Source organism: Notolepis coatsorum, assembly GCF_963971535.1.
Source record: "Notolepis coatsorum genome assembly, chromosome: 6".
NCBI classification, from domain to species: Eukaryota; Metazoa; Chordata; class Actinopteri; order Aulopiformes; family Paralepididae; genus Notolepis; species Notolepis coatsorum.
In genome coordinates, this window is record NC_140170.1 from 47689680 (window position 1) to 47711857 (window position 22178).

The 22178-nt window shown below is 43.8% G+C and overlaps 1 protein-coding gene across 1 annotated transcript; it reads left to right on the forward strand.

The window, feature by feature from the left end:
• Positions 1-4628: 4628 nt before the first annotated feature.
• Positions 4629-13289, forward strand: LOC311229463 (uncharacterized protein; the record flags this gene model as incomplete). Its single annotated transcript, XM_084315544.1, is given in 4 exon segments — positions 4629-5681; positions 12072-12097; positions 12219-12733; positions 12736-13289. Coding segments are annotated over 4 exon segments (2148 nt in total).
• Positions 13290-22178: the final 8889 nt, after the last annotated feature.

Here is a 22178-nt window from a genome sequence, read left to right on the forward strand (position 1 = left end):
ATTTGTCCTGACAAAGTCAAATGAAGGGGTATTCAAAAGTCATTAATTATCCCTTATTTTATCCAATCACAAAAACAGCACCTTAAATGTAAGATTAAGGGGGTTTCCTTAATTGACACAATTAAGGGGTTCTACACGCAGGGGGTGGAATTAAGGTGAAATTAAGGGGTCCAGTTAAAAAATTAAGGGGCCCTTATTTTTTATTAAGGGGTATTGCATGTTTTCAGTGGCAAATTAAGGGGAAATTAAAGACATTTAAGGACTTCAAGTTTTGTAAGCAAGCAACATGGTGTGGCAACCTTCGTGAGGACTGAACTAAGCTGGTCAGCCAGTAGCCAATCCCAATCCCCACTTGGCTCCAACATCGAGTGGCTGGTTACTAAAATCCAGGAAACTTCAGTCATCAACATATACAAGCCCCCACCTTCAGAGCTGACTGCCACGTACCTCCCGTCCATAACTGCATGTGTTATTGTGTGTATACATAGAAATATGCCAGTCACCTAAACAGAGCCCTGCAATATACATGGCTTTTGGAGACGGCAGCTAGGTCTGTTGTGTAGCAGTTGTGTCTCCAAGGTGGAGACGGGGCACCAGCATCTTCTTGCTGTTGAGACGGGCAAGATTTTAGCCCTGGCTCCTCCCAACACCCATGCATGCTCTCTCTCTCTCTCTCTCTCTCTCTCTCTCTCTCTCTCTCTCTCTCTCTCTCTCTCTCTCTCTCTCTCTCTCTCTCTCTCTCTCTCTCTCTCTCTCTCTCTCTCTCTCTCTCACAGAAAAGCCACACAAATTGTATGAATAAAATAAAATATTTTTCACATTATCACATGCATTTCTACTTAGTTTTTGGAACACTTCACATGTGATTTACAGGATGAGGATACCAAATGTGATTTCACTGTATCACATATGAAACTGCATTACATAATTATGATGACATGTACGCTTGTGTGATTGTATTGTGATCACATGTGGTGTGAAGGCTAAAAGTTTCATAGGATTTGCCTGGTGAATGCGCCAGAGTCTTCACATTTAATCTTATCCCACATCTGGCCTTAAAGACAGTCTGTCTGTCTGTCTGTCTGTCTGTCTGTCTGTCTGTCTGTCTGTCTGTCTGTCTGTCTGTCTGTCTGTCTGTCTGTCTGTCTGTCTGTCTGTCTGTCTGTCTGTCTGTCTGTCTGTCTGTCTGTCTGTCTGTCTGTCTGTCTGTCTGTCTGTCTGTCTGTCTGTCTGTCTGTCTGTCTGTCTGTCTGTCTGTCTGTCTGTCTGAAATAACATACCACAATACACAGTGAGAATCACTGATGAATGATCCATCTCTGTTCCCCACCACACCCACACTGTGATTACTACATTGCGATTATTGTATTATAAATTAATGCAATTTATTTTTATATTTTTATATATTTTTTGTACTACTTCATATTGATGCCTATGCCTATTTTATTATTGTATTTTGCACAATCAATGCGGGCATGACCACCCGCATTTCACTGTATGCCCTGGTATGTATGTATGTGACAAATAAACCGCTTGCTTCTTCTTGATTCCTGATTGATGCTGCTGCTAGGCAGAGGAGACTGGAACAAAGCGTTTCACTCATCTGTTTCACTAAAGATTATTCTGATTTTGAAAAGGTATATTTGAATTGTGCACCTTTCTAATATAGCCACTAGGAAGTGTGTTCTCTAAGAGCCAGGAGGACTGTTTAAACCTATAGTTTAAACCTGAAAATGCAGTTCCAACCTTGGCTGTCCACCTCGCTCATGCAGCTCAGTGCACCTTGATTGTGAATCCATCTGGAGCTATAAGACAATTGACCATATTCACACGGCAGCCATTTTGCTCTTGTGTCATGCTCGGGTTGGGATTCCTTTCCATCCTGTTCTGGTTTGAAAAAAGGCCATATAGCTATATCAATGCTGTAGTGTAATTGGTGATTGTAATGTAAGAAGGAATCATGTCCAGTATATGTCCTGACCTGGCCCAGACATGTTCCAAATCCCTCTTTTGTACAGAGGGGCTGAGTATTGTAGACTAATGTGCTGTTAATAGCTCCCCCCCTGAGCATGACATAATAGCCGCCATTTGAATATGGTAAATTCTGAGTCTATCTGGAGAAATAAGACAATATAACTCCCCCTGAAATTCTTAGTTGACTAATAGTCCTAATAATAATAATAATAATAATAATAATAATAATAATAATAATAATAATAATAATAATAATAATAATAATAATAATAATAATAATAATAATAATAATAATAATAATAATAATAATAATAGAGTAGTCTGTCAAAAGGATTTTCCCATATTATTATCCTTCTGCAAATGTATGCAAGCATGCACAATTACATAATTACCTCTAATGTTTATCAAATACAATTTTGTTGATTGTTTTTTTTATTATTATTATTAATTTATACTAAATATTAAGCCCTGGGGGAGACTTTCATGGTTGTGATTATAAAAACAAGTCCTAGAATAGACTTGCATGCGAGGTAAGCACTACTGCATCACCTCAAAGTAAAACATATATGTATAATAATAATAATAATAATAATAATAATGATCAATAACTAATTAATATAACTAATATTATAATTATCATCATCATCATATCACCAATAGATTCTTATGGTTTGGGAATCTTGAATCGGTCATTAAAATGGGTGGTTGTGGTGGGGGAGGGTGATATAGGTTAAATAGGAATTAGGCCTATATTGCTCAGTTTTTGATCCCCATTCCTGCTCAAACATTAATTATTGCTTTATATACACTCACTGTATAGCCAAACAAAGTCTTGAAGAGCTTCCACCATAGGCCTAATTATCCATAACATCGAATACAAGTTCAAGTTCAAGTTTCTTTAATAGTTGTCATACAGAAGTACAGAATACTTTTATACAAAATGCTTCTTACTGTTACGCTCCAGAGACTGTGCAAGACAAGATAAGTATGAAATAAAATAAAACATGTGTTGCTTGTATTGCATTACACCTATAGTATCAAATGGAGCGACGGTTTTATGTAATACTGTTGTGCTCAATAATTTCAGAGAAAGGCAAGAAATTGATGCTCAATGCATTGATCTTAATAAACTATGGGCCACTAAAGTAGAATAGAACAAAGATAGTTTGTCAATGAGACGTTTCCTTTTGTTTAACCTTAGTGTTTGCTTGTCTTTTTATCATGGAAATTAATCCCCAGACTTGGGAATTGAATTCATACATCCCTTGAACTGCTATAATCAGCAGTTTGCAATGCATTGTCCATCTATAGTTTAATTACATTCTCACTTCAAAACAATAGACAACATTAAACTTGTCTTATATGTCTCCTGTGTCGCTGAAGCTACATCATTTTAGTGTAGCTTATCTGAGGCCATATACTGGGTAAACTCCCTTTATTTATGTGTTCTCGGGACACGAACAAGGGAGTTTACACTTCTCACCACCAGCTGACCAGTATATTGTTCGCCGCACTATAGTCAGGATTTGTTCAGAACTTAGCGCAGCTTTCTCCTGTTTTGTCTGGTCATGATGATAAACGTAATGATACATACAGCGTAATGATGTTGTCTCCTGCAGGGGTTGTTGAAGAACGGTGTAGGGCAGGCCTAACTGAAGAGTGCAATTGTTATTCGTAAAATAGATTTAGCTGTCACCTGTCATCCCTTAAATTGTCTATTTTAACACACTCTATTTTATAATTGTTTGTAACTTTGTAATGGTGTGCCATCTTGGCCAGGTCCCTCGAAAACGGGATTTAATCTCAAGGGATTTCATGTTTAAATAAAATAATTAATAAATACTTTAAATAACTAAATAAAAGGTAGGTAGGGAGGGGTTGGAGGGGAAACACTGTACAACTGTACAAGCAAAACTGTACATTGGGATAGTGACAACCATACTAGGTAATTTACATTGGAGGGGGTTGGGGGGGGGACACTGTACAAACAAGCAAAACTGTACATTGGAATATTGACAAAACCATACTAGGTAAATTACTGTACATTGGAGGGGGTTGGGTTAGGACATTTACAGGGGCCAGTTTCGAATTTCAGTCTCCCGTAGGTGTTCCTTGAGAGTGGTTTTGAAAGTGGGTAGTGATTCACATTCCTTTACAGATTTGGGTAGTAGCTTATTAACCAGATACAGTTCAATGAGATATGACACCAGTATGTTATCAATGATTAAGTTGACCAACTAGTAGACCAGGATAATTATGTTTTGGGATAGAAACATTCTGGAAGGCAAAATCATTTAAAATCTGGGACGTCATCCCAGGAGAGCCATTGAGTGCGCGAAAAGAGGTGAGAGAGGAGGAGGGGAGAGAGTGGGGGATGTGAGTGTTTTAATGGGGGGAGGGGGTTGTCCTGGGAGGGAACTAGGGGTGTGGATGGCCGAGTTTAAAAAGGCAAGCAGCACCAACCCTCACTCTCACATTAATCTGAACTCTCTTCCAACTCTTGCAGTCAACAGAGAAGGACGAACTCCTACTGTATTTATTTAGTCTCCTTTTACACCGATTTTTTACTTGATTTATTTAGCTGTACCTTTGAAGCTCTGGAATTTACAAGAATTTCTACAGGATAATTTTTTTTTCCTGATCTCCACTTCAGCATGGAAGCCACCACTATGGAATATGGATATCCCTATGAATATTATGATGACAATGAGACTGTTTGTGACTTCTCTGAATGGGAGCCATCCTACTCTCTCATACCTGTTCTCTACATGCTGATCTTCATCCTTGGTCTGTCAGGCAATGGGGTGGTCATCTTCACTGTCTGGAGATCCAAATCCAAGCGCCGGGCAGCAGATGTCTACTTTGGAAACCTGGCCCTGGCCGACCTCACCTTTGTTGCGACCTTACCTCTCTGGGCCGTGTACACGGCGCTTGGCTACCACTGGCCCTTTGGCGTTGCTCTCTGCAAGATCAGCAGCTATGTTGTTGTGGTAAACATGTATGCCAGTGTCTTCTGCCTCACCTGCCTGAGCTTTGACCGCTACCTGGCTATCGTGCACTCTCTGTCCAGCACCAGGCTGCGTTCCCGCGGCACCATGCTGGCCTCCCTGGGAGCTATCTGGACGCTGTCTGGCCTGCTGGCGGTGCCCACCCTGCTGTTCCGCACCACGGTGGACGACGTCAACAGTAACCACACCACGTGTGCCATGGACTTCCGCCTGGTGACCCTGAACCAAGACCACGAGTCCCTGTGGATCGCAGGGCTCAGCCTGTCCTCCTCCGCCCTGGGCTTCCTCCTGCCCTTCCTCGCCATGACCATCTTCTACTGGTTCATCGGCTGCACCGTCACCCGTCACTTCAACAACCTGCGCAAGGAGGACCAGAAGAAGAAGAGGCTCCTGAAGATCATCACCACGCTGGTGGTGGTGTTTGCCTTCTGCTGGACGCCCTTCCACGTGTTGAAGAGCATGGACGCTCTCTCCTACCTCAACCTGGCTCCTGACTCCTGTGGGTTCCTGCGCTTCCTCCTGCTGGCCCACCCCTACGCCACTTGTCTGGCCTACGTCAACAGCTGCCTCAACCCGTTCCTGTATGCCTTCTTTGACCTCCGCTTCCGCTCCCAGTGCCTTCTGAACCTGAAGAAGGCCATGCATGGCCAGATGAGCTCCATGTCCTCCACGCTCAAAGCCCAGACTCAGAAGTCACAGGTACAGTCTCTGGCCACCAAAGTGTAGAGAATAGACAGGCAGGGGTTCGGCGGGGCTGCTGGCCGGTCCTCCTGACACCCATCCGTGGAACACATGTAAAAGCAAAGAGTTTATGTGTCCGTTGTTCAAAAGCTGGTGACACACAAGTGGGATAATGAACTCTGAATTGTCGCTGCTCGCCGTTATGAATTCCCTTTTTTTCTTCCCTTGTTGCTGATGCTGCCGTGAGAGGGGTGGGAGCTGCGTGTGTCCGACCAGACACTCTAACCCCTGGACTCTGGAATTGGAGCCCGCTGGCTGAGCTCCCTAGCTGCTTTTTACTCCCCTCGAAACACTCAGAAAAGATATATATATTTTTGTTTCTCTCGCTCTGCAAATGTTTTTCTTTGTGCTATGAGGGGCCTGTATTATGGTTTTAACATTCACATTTTGAAAATGAATTGTTGATACGTGTTGGTTCTATATCACATGTTAATCTGTTTACACTGGGATAAAAAAAATTCACTCACAGCACACACTCACTTTAAACAATCAACCCACTGCAGCACCCACTCTACACACTTTAGAACACCTAGACACACTTTATATTTATTGGCAAAGAATTTGCACTACAACCCATACCTCAGGACACCTTACTGTAAATTGTAAATTGTACCTAAATTGTACCTCATCCCATTTCTGCTCTGCACTATAGTATATTGTATATTAGTATATTGCATAGTATATTGTATGGTAACTCAGTTACTGCTATCCTGCATTGAACATTGTATATATGTACATACTGAACACTTGTGTCTACGTACGTGACTTCTATTTTTTTACTTTTACTTGCTATACTTATTTTATTTCATACTTATCTTTTGTCTAGCACAGTCTCTGGAGCGTAACAGAAAGAAGCATTTTGTATAAAAGTATTCTGTACTTCTGTATGACAACTATTAAAGAAACTTGAACTTGAAACTTGATTTTAGGTAATTTTGTAACGAAAATAAGGACATAACTGGGACTATATTCACACCCCATTGGCAGAGGCAGCGACGCAGGGCGGCAACCTGCTCACGTACACAAGCAATTAGGGTTGCTCATGCCTCAAGCACAATAGAAAGCAGAAAATTAAGGTGTTTTTAAGGACCTCTTTCAGATATAGCACCATAAATAAACCTTAAAGTTAAAATTAAGGAAATGCGCTCGGTTACATATAGAAAGAAAATTAAGGTGTTTTTAAGGACCTCTTTAATTTGTCCTGACAAAGTCAAATGAAGGGGTATTCAAAAGTCATTAATTATCCCTTATTTTATCCAATCACAAAAACAGCACCTTAAATGTAAGATTAAGGGGGTTTCCTTAATTGACACAATTAAGGGGTTCTACACGCAGGGGGTGGAATTAAGGTGAAATTAAGGGGTCCAGTTAAAAAATTAAGGGGCCCTTATTTTTTATTAAGGGGTATTGCATGTTTTCAGGGGCAAATTAAGGGGAAATTAAAGACATTTAAGGACTTCAAGTTTTGTAAGCAAGCAACATGGTGTGGCAACCTTCGTGAGGACTGAACTAAGCTGGTCAGCCAGTAGCCAATCCCCACTTGGCTCCAACATCGAGTGGCTGGTTACTAAAATCCAGGAAACTTCAGTCATCAACATATACAAGCCCCCACCTTCAGAGCTGGCTGCCACGTCCCTCCCGTCCATAACTGCATGTGTTATTGTGTGTATACATAGAAATATGCCAGTCACCTAAACAGAGCCCTGCAATATACATGGCTTTTGGAGACGGCAGCTAGGTCTGTTGTGTAGCAGTTGTGTCTCCAAGGTGGAGACGGGGCACCAGCATCTTCTTGCTGTTGAGACGGGCAAGATTTTAGCCCTGGCTCCTCCCAACACCCATGCATGCTCTCTCTCTCTCTCTCTCTCTCTCTCTCTCTCTCTCTCTCTCTCTCTCTCTCTCTCTCTCTCTCTCTCTCTCTCTCTCTCTCTCTCTCTCTCTCTCTCTCTCTCACAGAAAAGGCACACAAATTGTATGAATAAAATAAAATATTTTTCACATTATCACATGCATTTCTACTTAGTTTTTGGAACACTTCACATGTGATTTACAGGATGAGGATACCAAATGTGATTTCACTGTATCACATATGAAACTGCATTACATAATTATGATGACATGTATACGCTTGTGTGATGGTATTGTGATCACATGTGGTGTGAAGGCTAAAAGTTTCATAGGATTTGCCTGGTGAATGCGCCAGAGTCTTCACATTTAATCTTATTCCACATCATGGCCTTAAAGACAGTCTGTCTGTCTGTCTGTCTGTCTGTCTGTCTGTCTGTCTGTCTGTCTGTCTGTCTGTCTGTCTGTCTGTCTGTCTGTCTGTCTGTCTGTCTGTCTGTCTGTCTGTCTGTCTGTCTGTCTGTCTGTCTGTCTGTCTGTCTGTCTGTCTGTCTGTCTGAAATAACATACCACAATACACAGTGAGAATCACTGATGAATGATCCATCTCTGTTCCTCACCACACCCACACTGTGATTACTACATTGCGATTATTGTATTATAAATTAATGCAATTTATTTTTATATTTTTATATATTTTTTGTACTACTTCATATTGATGCCTATGCCTATTTTATTATTGTATTTTGCACAATCAATGCGGGCATGACCACCCGCATTTCACTGTATGCCCTGGTATGTATGTGACAAATAAACCGCTTGCTTCTTCTTGATTCTTGATTGATGCTGCTGCTAGGCAGAGGAGACTGGAACAAAGCGTTTCACTCATCTGTTTCACTAAAGATTATTCTGATTTTGAAAAGGTATATTTGAATTGTGCACCTTTCTAATATAGCCACTAGGAAGTGTGTTCTCTAAGAGCCAGGAGGACTGTTTAAACCTATAGTTTAAACCTGAAAATGCAGTTCCAACCTTGGCTGTCCACCTCGCTCATGCAGCTCAGTGCACCTTGATTGTGAATCCATCTGGAGCTATAAGACAATTGACCATATCCACACGGCAGCCATTTTGCTCTTGTGTCATGCTCGGGTTGGGATTCCTTTCCATCCTGTTCTGGGTTGAAAACAGGCCATATAGCTATATCAATGCTATAGTGTAATTGGTGATTGTAATGTAAGAAGGAATCATGTCCAGTATATGTCCTGACCTGGCCCAGACATGTTCCAAATCCCTCTTTTGTACAGAGGGGCTGAGTATTGTAGACTAATGTGCTGTTAATAGCTCCCCCCCTGAGCATGACATAATAGCCGCCATTTGAATATGGTAAATTCTGAGTCTATCTGGAGAAATAAGACAATATAACTCCCCCTGAAATTCTTAGTTGACTAATAGTCCTAATAATAATAATAATAATAATAATAATAATAATAATAATAATAATAATAATAATAATAATAATAATAATAATAATAATAATAATAATAATAATAATAATAATAATAATAATAATAATAATAATAATAATAATAATAATAATAATAATAGTAATAATAATAATAATAATAATAATAATAATAATAATAATAATAATAATAATAATAATAGAGTTAGTAGACTGTTAGTAGTCTGTCAAAAGGATTTTCCCATATTATTATCCTTCTGCAAATGTATGCAAGCATGCACAATTACATAATTACCTCTAATGTTTATCAAATACAATTTTGTTGATTGTTTTTTTTATTATTATTATTAATTTATACTAAATATTAAGCCCTGGGGGAGACTTTCATGGTTGTGATTATAAAAACAAGTCCTAGAATAGACTTGCATGCGAGGTAAGCACTACTGCATCACCTCAAAGTAAAACATATATGTATAATAATAATAATAATAATAATAATAATAATAATGATAAATAACTAATTAATATAACTAATATTATAATTATCATCATCATCATATCACCAATAGATTCTTATGGTTTGGGAATCTTGAATCGGTCATTAAAATGGGTGGTTGTGGTGGGGGAGGGTGATATAGGTTAAATAGGAATTAGGCCTATATTGCTCAGTTTTTGATCCCCATTCCTGCTCAAACATTAATTATTGCTTTATATACACTCACTGTATAGCCAAACAAAGTCTTGAAGAGCTTCCACCATAGGCCTAATTATCCATAACATCGAATACAAGTTCAAGTTCAAGTTTCTTTAATAGTTGTCATACAGAAGTACAGAATACTTTTATACAAAATGCTTCTTACTGTTACGCTCCAGAGACTGTGCAAGACAAGATAAGTATGAAATAAAATAAAACATGTGTTGCTTGTATTGCATTACACCTATAGTATCGAATGGAGCGACGGTTTTATGTAATACTGTTGTGCTCAATAATTTCAGAGAAAGGCAATAAATTGATGCTCAATGCATTGATCTTAATAAACTATGGGCCACTAAAGTAGAATAGAACAAAGATAGTTTGTCAATGAGACGTTTCCTTTTGTTTAACCTTAGTGTTTGCTTGTCTTTTTATCATGGAAATTAATCCCCAGACTTGGGAATTGAATTCATACATCCCTTGAACTGCTATAATCAGCAGTTTGCAATGCATTGTCCATCTATAGTTTAATTACATGCTCACTTCAAAACAATAGACAACATTAAACTGGTCTTATATGTCTCCTGTGTCGCTGAAGCTACATCATTTTAGTGTAGCTTATCTGAGGCCATATACTGCGTAAACTCCCTTTATTTATGTGTTCTCGGGACACGAACAAGGGAGTTTACACTTCTCACCACCAGCTGACCAGTATATTGTTCGCCGCACTATAGTCAGGATTTGTTCAGAACTTAGCGCAGCTTTCTCCTGTTTTGTCTGGTCATGATGATAAACGTAATGATACACAGCGTAATGATGTTGTCTCCTGCAGGGGTTGTTGAAGAACGGTGTAGGGCAGGCCTAACTGAAGAGTGCAATTGTTATTCGTAAAATAGATTTAGCTGTCACCTGTCATCCCTTAAATTGTCTATTTTAACACGCTCTATTTTATAATTGTTTGTAACTTTGTAATGGTGTGCCATCTTGGCCAGGTCCCTCGAAAACGTGATTTAATCTCAAGGGATTTCATGTTTAAATAAAATAATTTATAAATACTTTAAATAACTAAATAAAAAGGCTTAGCTATCAATCAGGAGACGACCTATGTGGTTTACGTTTGCCGCACTGCACTTTTAATTGGTGATTGCAATGTAAAGAAGGAATCATGCATGTCCAGACCTGGTTCAGACATGTTCTGAATCGGTATTTTGTACCGAGAGGCTGAGTACTGTAGACTAATGTGTTGTTAATAGCAAAGTTGAAAAGTCAAGTGTGTATTTTGGTCATAATACATTTCAAGAATACATCAGATAATCCCATTATGTATGTATTATTGTGAGTGGGGTGCGTTTTATTGATTGATTGATTGATTGATTGAAAACTTTATTAACAGATTGCAGAATGGGTACAATACAGTACAGCTCAATACACACAATTGTTAAAGAGATGCAGACCAGAGAAAGACTTTCATCTCGTTTACATCAGGGTCCCCCATTTTCAATTCATCAGGACATATATGACATACATGACATACAGATAGACAGTACTGCTACATCTATACATTTATGACATACCAGATTTGCAAATACAGTACTGTTTGTGATACAAAAAGAGTCCAGAAAAGGGAGTATATACATTTGACGTAAAAACTGTACATTGGAGGAGGTTGGGTGGGGTTGTGTGTGGGGGGGGGGGGGGGTGGGTAGGTAGGGAGGGGTTGGAGGGGAAACACTGTACAACTGTACAAGCAAAACTGTACATTGGGATAGTGACAACCATACTAGGTAATTTACATTGGAGGGGGTTGGGGGGGGGGGACACTGTACAAACAAGCAAAACTGTACATTGGAATATTGACAAAACCATACTAGGTAAATTACTGTACATTGGAGGGGGTTGGGTTAGGACATTTACAGGGGCCAGTTTCGAATTTCAGTCTCCCGTAGGTGTTCCTTGAGAGTGGTTTTGAAAGTGGGTAGTGATTCACATTCCTTTACAGATTTGGGTAGTAGCTTATTAACCAGATACAGTTCAATGAGATATGACACCAGTATGTTATCAATGATTAAGTTGACCAACTAGTAGACCAGGATAATTATGTTTTGGGATAGAAACATTCTGGAAGGCAAAATCATTTAAAATCCGGGACGTCATCCCAGGAGAGCCATTGAGTGCGCGAAAAGAGGTGAGAGAGGAGGAGGGGAGAGAGTGGGGGATGTGAGTGTTTTAATGGGGGGAGGGGGTTGTCCTGGGAGGGAACTAGGGGTGTGGATGGCCGAGTTTAAAAAGGCAAGCAGCACCAACCCTCACTCTCACATTAATCTGAACTCTCTTCCAACTCTTGCAGTCAACAGAGAAGGACGAACTCCTACTGTATTTATTTAGTCTCCTTTTACACCGATTTTTTACTTGATTTATTTAGCTGTACCTTTGAAGCTCTGGAATTTACAAGAATTTCTACAGGATAAATATTTTTTCCTGATCTCCACTTCAGCATGGAAGCCACCACTATGGAATATGGATATCCCTATGAATATTATGATGACAATGAGACTGTTTGTGACTTCTCTGAATGGGAGCCATCCTACTCTCTCATACCTGTTCTCTACATGCTGATCTTCATCCTTGGTCTGTCAGGCAATGGGGTGGTCATCTTCACTGTCTGGAGATCCAAATCCAAGCGCCGGGCAGCAGATGTCTACTTTGGAAACCTGGCCCTGGCCGACCTCACCTTTGTTGCGACCTTACCTCTCTGGGCCGTGTACACGGCGCTTGGCTACCACTGGCCCTTTGGCGTTGCTCTCTGCAAGATCAGCAGCTATGTTGTTGTGGTAAACATGTATGCCAGTGTCTTCTGCCTCACCTGCCTGAGCTTTGACCGCTACCTGGCTATCGTGCACTCTCTGTCCAGCACCAGGCTGCGTTCCCGAGGCACCATGCTGGCCTCCCTGGGAGCTATCTGGACGCTGTCTGGCCTGCTGGCGGTGCCCACCCTGCTACGGTGGACGACGTCAACAGTAACCACACCACGTGTGCCATGGACTTCCGCCTGGTGACCCTGAACCAAGACCACGAGTCCCTGTGGATCGCAGGGCTCAGCCTGTCCTCCTCCGCCCTGGGCTTCCTCCTGCCCTTCCTCGCCATGACCATCTTCTACTGGTTCATCGGCTGCACCGTCACCCGTCACTTCAACAACCTGCGCAAGGAGGACCAGAAGAAGAAGAGGCTCCTGAAGATCATCACCACGCTGGTGGTGGTGTTTGCCTTCTGCTGGACGCCCTTCCACGTGTTGAAGAGCATGGACGCTCTCTCCTACCTCAACCTGGCTCCTGACTCCTGTGGGTTCCTGCGCTTCCTCCTGCTGGCCCACCCCTACGCCACTTGTCTGGCCTACGTCAACAGCTGCCTCAACCCGTTCCTGTATGCCTTCTTTGACCTCCGCTTCCGCTCCCAGTGCCTTCTGAACCTGAAGAAGGCCATGCATGGCCAGATGAGCTCCATGTCCTCCACGCTCAAAGCCCAGACTCAGAAGTCACAGGTACAGTCTCTGGCCACCAAAGTGTAGAGAATAGACGGGCAGGGGTTCGGCGGTGCTGCTGGCCGGTCCTCCTGACACCCATCCGTGGAACACATGTAAAAGCAAAGAGTTTATGTGTCCGTTGTTCAAAAGCTGGTGACACACAAGTGGGATAATGAACTCTGAATTGTCGCTGCTCGCCGTTATGAATTCCCTTTTTTTCTTCCCTTGTTGCTGATGCTGCCGTGAGAGGGGTGGGAGCTGCGTGTGTCCGACCAGACACTCTAACCCCTGGACTCTGGAATTGGAGCCCGCTGGCTGAGCTCCCTAGCTGCTTTTTACTCCCCTCGAAACACTCAGAAAAGATATATATATTTTTGTTTCTCTCGCTCTGCAAATGTTTTTCTTTGTGCTATGAGGGGCCTGTATTATGGTTTTAACATTCACATTTTGAAAATGAATTGTTGATACGTGTTGGTTCTATATCACATGTTAATCTGTTTACACTGGGATAAAAAAAATTCACTCACAGCACACACTCACTTTAAACAATCAACCCACTGCAGCACCCACTCTACACACTTTAGAACACCTAGACACACTTTATATTTATTGGCAAAGAATTTGCACTACAACCCATACCTCAGGACACCTTACTGTAAATTGTAAATTGTACCTAAATTGTACCTCATCCCATTTCTGCTCTGCACTATATAGTATATTGTATATTAGTATATTGCATAGTATATTGTATGGTAACTCAGTTACTGCTATCCTGCATTGAACATTGTATATATGTACATACTGAACACTTGTGTCTACGTACGTGACTTCTATTTTTTTACTTTTACTTGCTATACTTGTTTTATTTCATACTTATCTTTTGTCTAGCACAGTCTCTGGAGCGTAACAGAAAGAAGCATTTTGTATAAAAGTATTCTGTACTTCTGTATGACAACTATTAAAGAAACTTGAACTTGAAACTTGATTTTAGGTAATTTTGTAACGAAAATAAGGACATAACTGGGACTATATTCACACCCCATTGGCTCACGTACACAAGCAATTAGGGTTGCTCATGCCTCAAGCACAATAGAAAGCAGAAAATGAAGGTGTTTTTAAGGACCTCTTTCAGATATAGCACCATAAATAAACCTTAAAGTTAAAATTAAGGAAATGCGCTCGGTTACATATAGAAAGAAAATTAAGGTGTTTTTAAGGACCTCTTTAATTTGTCCTGACAAAGTCTATTCAAAAGTCATTAATTATCCCTTATTTTATCCAATCACAAAAACAGCACCTTAAATGTAAGATTAAGGGGGTTTCCTTAATTGACACAATTAAGGGGTTCTACACGCAGGGGGTGGAATTAAGGTGAAATTAAGGGGTCCAGTTAAAAAATTAAGGGGCCCTTATTTTTTATTAAGGGGTATTGCATGTTTTCAGGGGCAAATTAAGGGGAAATTAAAGACATTTAAGGACTTCAAGTTTTGTAAGCAAGCAACATGGTGTGGCAACCTTCGTGAGGACTGAACTAAGCTGGTCAGCCAGTAGCCAATCCCCACTTGGCTCCAACATCGAGTGGCTGGTTACTAAAATCCAGGAAACTTCAGTCATCAACATATACAAGCCCCCACCTTCAGAGCTGGCTGCCACGTCCCTCCCGTCCATAACTGCACGGTTATGGGAAGAGCAAGGCATACACTCATTAGGGGATATTTTTAATAACCAGGGTTTTTGTAGTTATGGAGAAATATGCACAAAGTTTAACCTCACCGAGTCCACATGGCTTTTTTACATACAGTTACGCCTATGTTTGAGGTCTCACGGTGTTCCATTAGACATACCAGTTGAACACCACAGATACCACAAATTCTTCTATGAAAGAAAAACATTGAGAGGTTTTGTATCAGGTTTTTATTATCAATTACTAACGTCTTCGTATGAAACCCTCCAACTAGACACTGTCTGGAGGAGGGATATACCAGACCTGGAAAGTGACTTTGATTGGCAAGAAGCCTGGGCAAATGTCCGTCTTACATCAAGGAACTCGGACCATCAACAAATCAATCTTAACTATATTCACAGGACATACTTGACTCCTATAAGACTGAACAGAATGGGCCTGAAACAAGACTCAAAATGCTCCCAATGTACAAATGGAGACGAAGGGACATTTATGCACATGTATTGGGACTGCCCACCAGTTAAGGCATTCTGGAAAGATGTGACCCATCAATTATCAAAACTCGTATCTTGGAATATACCAGTACACCCCTCTGTATTGCTTTTGAATGATGTTTTTGAGTTTGCAGTAAATCCACAGCTAAAGAGATTGGTTTTATCGGGTATCACAGTAGCTAAAAAACTGATCGCATCACGCTGGTTTCAACCGGAAAAAATGTGCCGGAAAGTTTGGTCTCTTACATATCTCGATGTGATTTATCAAGAAATATCTACAGCAAGAATTCTGGGTCTCAACGAATCCAAAATGTCAATGTGGTAAGAAGTGGTGGAGAGAATAAAAGCTAGCTTATAATGGTAGTGTCTGGTTAGGAGTGAGGGATAATGGAGGTACTATCCAAGGAGGGGTCCGGGAGGGGGGGGTTCGAGCTGGAGCATATGTGTGTAGGGTTTTAGAAAATAGGTATTAGGGGTATATCCTGTATAAGGCATTTGTATAATTGGTAATTTCGTTGGATATACACTGTATACGGTAAAATATTATTATAGACTTTTTTTTGTTTTCTGTTTCTGTACTTGCATGTAATTTTAGCCACCTTGACTGTTAGTTTCATTATGCATTGTGTGTTGAGTACTGACTTTTAATAATTTTTGTTTTGCAATAATAAAAAAAAAAAAAAAAAAAACATTTGATAAATGTTGCCGGGTTTAGCAGCATCTCCTGTAAGGGCCTTTCTTTTATCCCTCTCTCCTCCACCCTTTCTCTTTCTTCCACTGTCCATCTTGACATCAACATTAATTGACTTTCACTCTACTGTATCTCTCCCAAGTCCCTCACTACCTGGCTCAGTGCCATCTGCCATTCCATTCGCCGCCTCCGCTGACAATCAGTTGTATCGCCTGGTCCCGCCTCCACCAATCACAAGCGGCAGCACGGCTCCATTTGTGTGTGTGTGAGCCGCGAGAGGGAGAGAGTCAAGAGATATAGCTCTCCAACTCTGTCGCAGACAGTGAAATCCTGGTTGTTCCCCACCCACCTAGGTTATCTAACTATCGCGCCGCAACAACTAGAAACAATGGCCTGGCAAAAAAAAATTATAATAATTTTTTTTAAGTATAATTTATTTTTTTAATATACTTATTTTTTTTTATCTGTGCAGGCCAGGCCGCGTCTATTCTTTTACTAACGGATTTCCACTTCCGCGTTCGCGTTCTGCGATCTGATTGCCACTGACGTTTCTGGTGCGATCTGATTGGCCACTGACGTTTCTGGTCATGTGACATGTGCGCCCAATCGCGTGACTCGCCCATTTCTGCCTCGAACAGCAGCAAACTACCTAACGCCTATTTTATCACTGGTTAAGCTTAGGCGACTCTTTCGAAGTTGGTTAAGGTTAGAGTTTGGAATCAGGGCTGGTGTTCTATCGCCCTGCTCTAAGACAAACTCTAACCTTAACCAACTTCGAAAGAGTGCCTAAGCTTAACCGGTGGCAGAACTTGCCGTCACACGATTGGCGCGACCAGAAACGTCAGTGGCCAATCAGAGTGCAGAACGTGAACGCGGAAGTGGAAATCCGTTAGTAAAAGAATTCAGGCGGCCAGGCCACCGGGAAAACTCCCGGTGCTCCCGATGGCCAGTCCGGGCCTGCTGACTACCATACACTGGCACCAGGCACACATCACACTACACAATGGCTGAACGGCTCAGGAGACAGGGATTGATATCAGCCAAGGGCAAGGGATACCCCTCTGTGGTCATCAGTGCATAGCTAGGTGATCCTGTGTAAGTCACTGACTCCAGAACAGGCAAAACATCCCCTGACATTCCACCGTAAAGCAACATTAAACTGGTTTACCAGATTGATTCATCCTCTCTACGTGGCTGACCAAACAATCTCCGCTCAGAGCTATCAGCAATGGAAGTTCAGTTCAGTTCTTTTTTATTTCGGGTTTATGACACATAACAATCAATGGTAATTCCATAAATCGGCAACGTTTTACCAGCTGCTATTGCAGCATTGTCCAATTGTCCGAAAAGGGCTAGGGAGAAGCACTAGGCTTGTCGGGCCCTACCCCTGAAGACTTAAGATTTTTTTTTTTATTATTATTTACATACATACATAGTTAAAGTACATACATATAGTACACATTACAGTACACACATATAGTACACATTACAGTATAGTATACCTGCAGTATATAATAGTATATAGTATATAATAGTGTATACAACATATATATAATGTGATATGAGATATATAGTTGATATATACAATATAATATAGTACCATAATATAATAGTATATAGTGTAAATATAGTTTAATATAATATACAAATTAATTATAATATGATTATATAATGTAATATGATATAACGTACAATACAGTATCATATGTATTCTTTTATTAATATGCAATTAAAGCTCTTCTTCCCTTCTGTACCTATAGAAAATTTATTTATTTAGTCTAGATTTGAATTGATTTATGTTTTCACAATATTTTAGTTCATCCTCTAGCAGCCCATTGCACAGGGTGGCTCCGTAAGAGGAGATATACATTATTTTCAAGTTTGTTTTCATCACAGGTTTTTTGAAGTTCAATGGTCCTCTGAGGTTGTATCCCCCCTCTTTATCCAGAAATTTGCTTCTTACATTACCGGTAATTGATTATTTCTTGCTTTGTACGTAACTTGCAGAGTTTTAAAGTTTACCATATCAATGAACTTCAAAATGTGTGATTGTAGAAACAGTGTGTGTGGTTCCGATATCCTGCATTGTTTATTACTCTTATTTAGGGGTGTAAAGGTACACGTATCCGTACCGAACCGAACAAGTTTCAGTGTGTACCGTACCATACCGAACGGCTGTGTAGTGTACCGAACGAATACAACGGTATGTTAACCACTAACGACCGCCCACCGGGGGCTGTTTATTTTACAATCTAATATAATTAGAATTAGAATTTTTTTACAAGTCGATTATTAATTTCAATATAGAATATTCGTTGACAGCCCTACAAGTACAATTAGTTACTGTTATGGTTTGTAACCGACCCCAATCGCACAACACAAGACAGGTATGAGAGTAAGCCAAGAACGGGCATTTATTGAATAACAACAGAAAAGCGGCACTGACCCTTTAAGGGAGAACACAAAATACTGGAAAACAAGAACTTGGGAAAAATAGGCACTGTGCCTTTAAGGGGGAACACAAAACACTGGAAAACAAGAACTAGGGAAAAAGGGCAAAGTGCCTTTAAGAGGCGAGCTGGCTAAGGGGAAGGCTAAGGGAAAGGCTAACGGACAGGGCCAGGGCAAGGGAAGGGCAGGAACAGGGAGGACTAGGAGGACTGGACAGGGATGACTAGGAGGACTAGGAGGACTGGACAGGGAGGACTAGGAGGACTGGACAGGGAGGTCTAGGATGACTAGGAGGACTGGACAGGGAGGACTAGGATGACTAGGAGGACTGGACAGGGAGGACTAGGAGGACTAGGAGGACTGGACAGGGAGGACTAGAAGGAGAAACAGGGACAGAGGCCCGCGGAGGCGTGCTGGGGACAGGGACAGAGAAAACAGGGTTCGGGCCTTGGAACAGGGGGCGAGGGTCAGAGCTGCTTACAGGGATGGAGAAGGAGCGCGCAGGCTAGACGTCTGGAGGAGAGCGCGCCGGCTCGGAGAGACGCATCTGGCGCTGGGTCTGGACGGAATGGTGCGCGTCTGCTTGGAGAACGCGCCGGTTCGGAGAGCGCATCTGGCGCGGGGTCTAGACGGAGTGGTGCGCATCTGCTTGGAGAACGCGCCGGTTCGGAGCGCGCATCTGGCGCGGGGTCTAGACGGAGTGGTGCGCGTCTGCTTGGAGAACGCGCCGGTTCGGAGCGCGCATATGGCGCGGGGTCTGGACGGAGTGGTGCGCGTCTGCTTGGAGAACGCGCCGGTTCGGAGAGCGCATCTGGCGCGGGGTCTAGACGGAGTGGTGCGCGTCTGCTTGGAGAACACGCCGGTTCGGAGAGCGCATCTAGCGCGGGGTCTAGACGGAGTGGTGCGCGTCTGCTTGGAGAACGCGCCGGTTCGGAGAGCGCATCTGGCGCGGGGTGGAGTGGTGCGCGTCTGCTTGGAGAACACGCCGGTTCGGAGAGCGCATCTGGCGCGGGGTTCTAGACGGAGTGGTGCGCGTCTGCTTGGAGAACGCGCCGGTTCGGAGCGCGCATCTGGCGCGGGGTCTAGACGGAATGGTGCGCGTCTGCTTGGAGAACGCGCCGGTTCGGAGCGCGCATCTGCCGCGGGGTCTAGACGGAGTGGTGCGCGTCTGCTTGGAGAACGCGCCGGTTCGGAGCGCGCATCTGGCGCGGGGTCTGGACAGAGTGGTGCGCGTCTGCTTGGAGAACGCGCCGGTTCGGAGAGCGCATCTGGCGCGGGGTCTAGACGGAGTGGTGCGCATCTGCTTGGAGAACGCGCCGGTTCGGAGAGCGCATCTAGCGCGGGGTCTAGACGGAGTGGTGCGCGTCTGCTTGGAGAACGCGCCGGTTCGGAGCGCGCATCTGGCGCGGGGTCTGGACGGAGTGGTGCGCGTCTGCTTGGAGAACGCGCCGGTTCGGAGAGCGCATCTGGCGCGGGGTGGAGTGGTGCGCGTCTGCTTGGAGAACGCGCCGGTTCGGAGAGCGCATCTGGCGCGGGGTCTAGACGGAGTGGTGCGCGTCTGCTTGGAGAACGCGCCGGTTCGGAGCGCGCATCTGGCGCGGGGTCTAGACGGAGTGGTGCGCGTCTGCTTGGAGAACGCGCCGGTTCGGAGCGCGCATCTGGCGCGGGGTGGAGTGGTGCGCGTCTGCTTGGAGAACGCGCCGGTTCGGAGAGCGCATCTGGCGCGGAGTCTGGGGTGGAACACCGGAATACCTCCCGTAGAGAATTAGAGAGCGCAGTACTGTGTCCCACTCCAGGCAAACGGCGACAGGTGGCGAAGGCTTGCACCTCGTCTCACGCCGGAGATGGAACAGCATACAGACAGATAGGGAACCTCCCGTAGGAGTTTGCAGATAGAGATATGATACGGAACGACCCGACGAGGACTGGGGGGAAGAGCGAGGTATTTAAAGCCCACTGGGGTGCTAATTAGAACACACCTCAGGTGCGTGATGGTAATTGATACTTGAACTAGAAGTGTGTGTTCGGCACGGACCAATCAAACAGATAATGAAAGATAGTCCAAGGGTGTGGGCTGCTGAAGAGCAGACGAGACTAAACGAGCGCGAGGGTGGGGGCTGGAGCGGTGAGGAGACAAGGAATTAAAGGTCCAGGGAAAGGCGAACCTCACAGTACTCCCCCCTCCACGGGAGCCACCGGGCGACCCAAAAACACAGACAGAGGGGCAGGGGAAATGACAAGGCAACAAACAAAAAATTGGGCCATGCTAGCGGGGAAGCTACACCAAAGTGGGGCTAGCAAAGGGGCAGGGTAGCTGAGGGGTAACTAGGGAAGCCGAGGGGTAACTAGAGGAGCTGCAGGGTAACTAGAGGAGCTGAGGGGTAACTAAGGAGCTGAGGGGTAACCAGAGGAGCTGAGGGGTAACTAGAGGAGCTGAGGGGTAACTAGGGTAGCTGAGGGGTAACTAGGGTAGCTGCCAGGGCACTGATAGCTACAGGGCCTATGCTAGCTGTACTGCTACATTAACATAGAGGCTGCGCTAGCTGCCGGAGCTAGGCTAGCAGACAGGGCTGGAACAGGGGCACTGGAGAGGGGAACAGGGAAGGGGCTAGCAGAGGGAAAGGGTAGCTGCCAGGGCTCTGATAGCTACAGGGCCTATGCTAGCTGTACTGCTACATTAACATAGAGGCTGCGCTAGCTGCCGGAGCTAGGCTGGCAGACAGGGCTGGACCAGCATGAGAGAACAAGCTAGCTGGAAGGACAGTCCTAGCTGTGGGGAACTGACCTTGCTAGCTGAAGGGGCAGTCCTAGCAGTGAGAGAAAACTGACCTTGCTAGCTGAAGGGGCAGTCCTAGCAGTGGGAGAAAACTGACCTTGCTAGCTGAAAGGGCAGTCCTAGCAGTGGGGAAACTGACCTTGCTAGCTGAAGGGGCAGTCCTAGCAGTGGGAGAAAACTGACCTTGCTAGCTGAAAGGGCAGTCCTAGCAGTGGGGAAAACTGACCTTGCTAGCTGAAGGGGCAGTCCTAGCAGTGGGGAAACTGACCTTGCTAGCTGAAAGGGCAGTCCTAGCAGTGGGAGAAAACTGACCTTGCTAGCTGAAGGGGCAGTCCTAGCAGTGGGAGAAAACTGACCTTGCTAGCTGAAGGGGCAGTCCTAGCAGTGGGAGAAAACTGACCTTGCTAGCTGAAGGGGCAGTTCTAGCAGTGGGGAAACTGACCTTGCTAGCTGAAGGGGCAGTCCTAGCAGTGGGAGAAAACTGACCTTGCTAGCTGAAGGGGCAGTCCTAGCAGTGGGGAAACTGACCTTGCTAGCTGAAAGGGCAGTCCTAGCAGTGGGGAAAACTGACCTTGCTAGCTGAAAGGGCAGTCCTAGCAGTGGGAAAACTGACCTTGCTAGCTGAAAGGGCAGTCCTAGCAGTGGGAGAAAACTGACCTTGCTAGCTGAAGGGGCAGTCCTAGCAGTGGGGAAAACTGACCTTGCTAGCTGAAAGGGCAGTCCTAGCAGTGGGAAAACTGACCTTGCTAGCTGAAAGGGCAGTCCTAGCAGTGGGAGAAAACTGACCTTGCTAGCTGAAGGGGCAGTCCTAGCAGTGGGAGAGCTACACAAAAAGTGG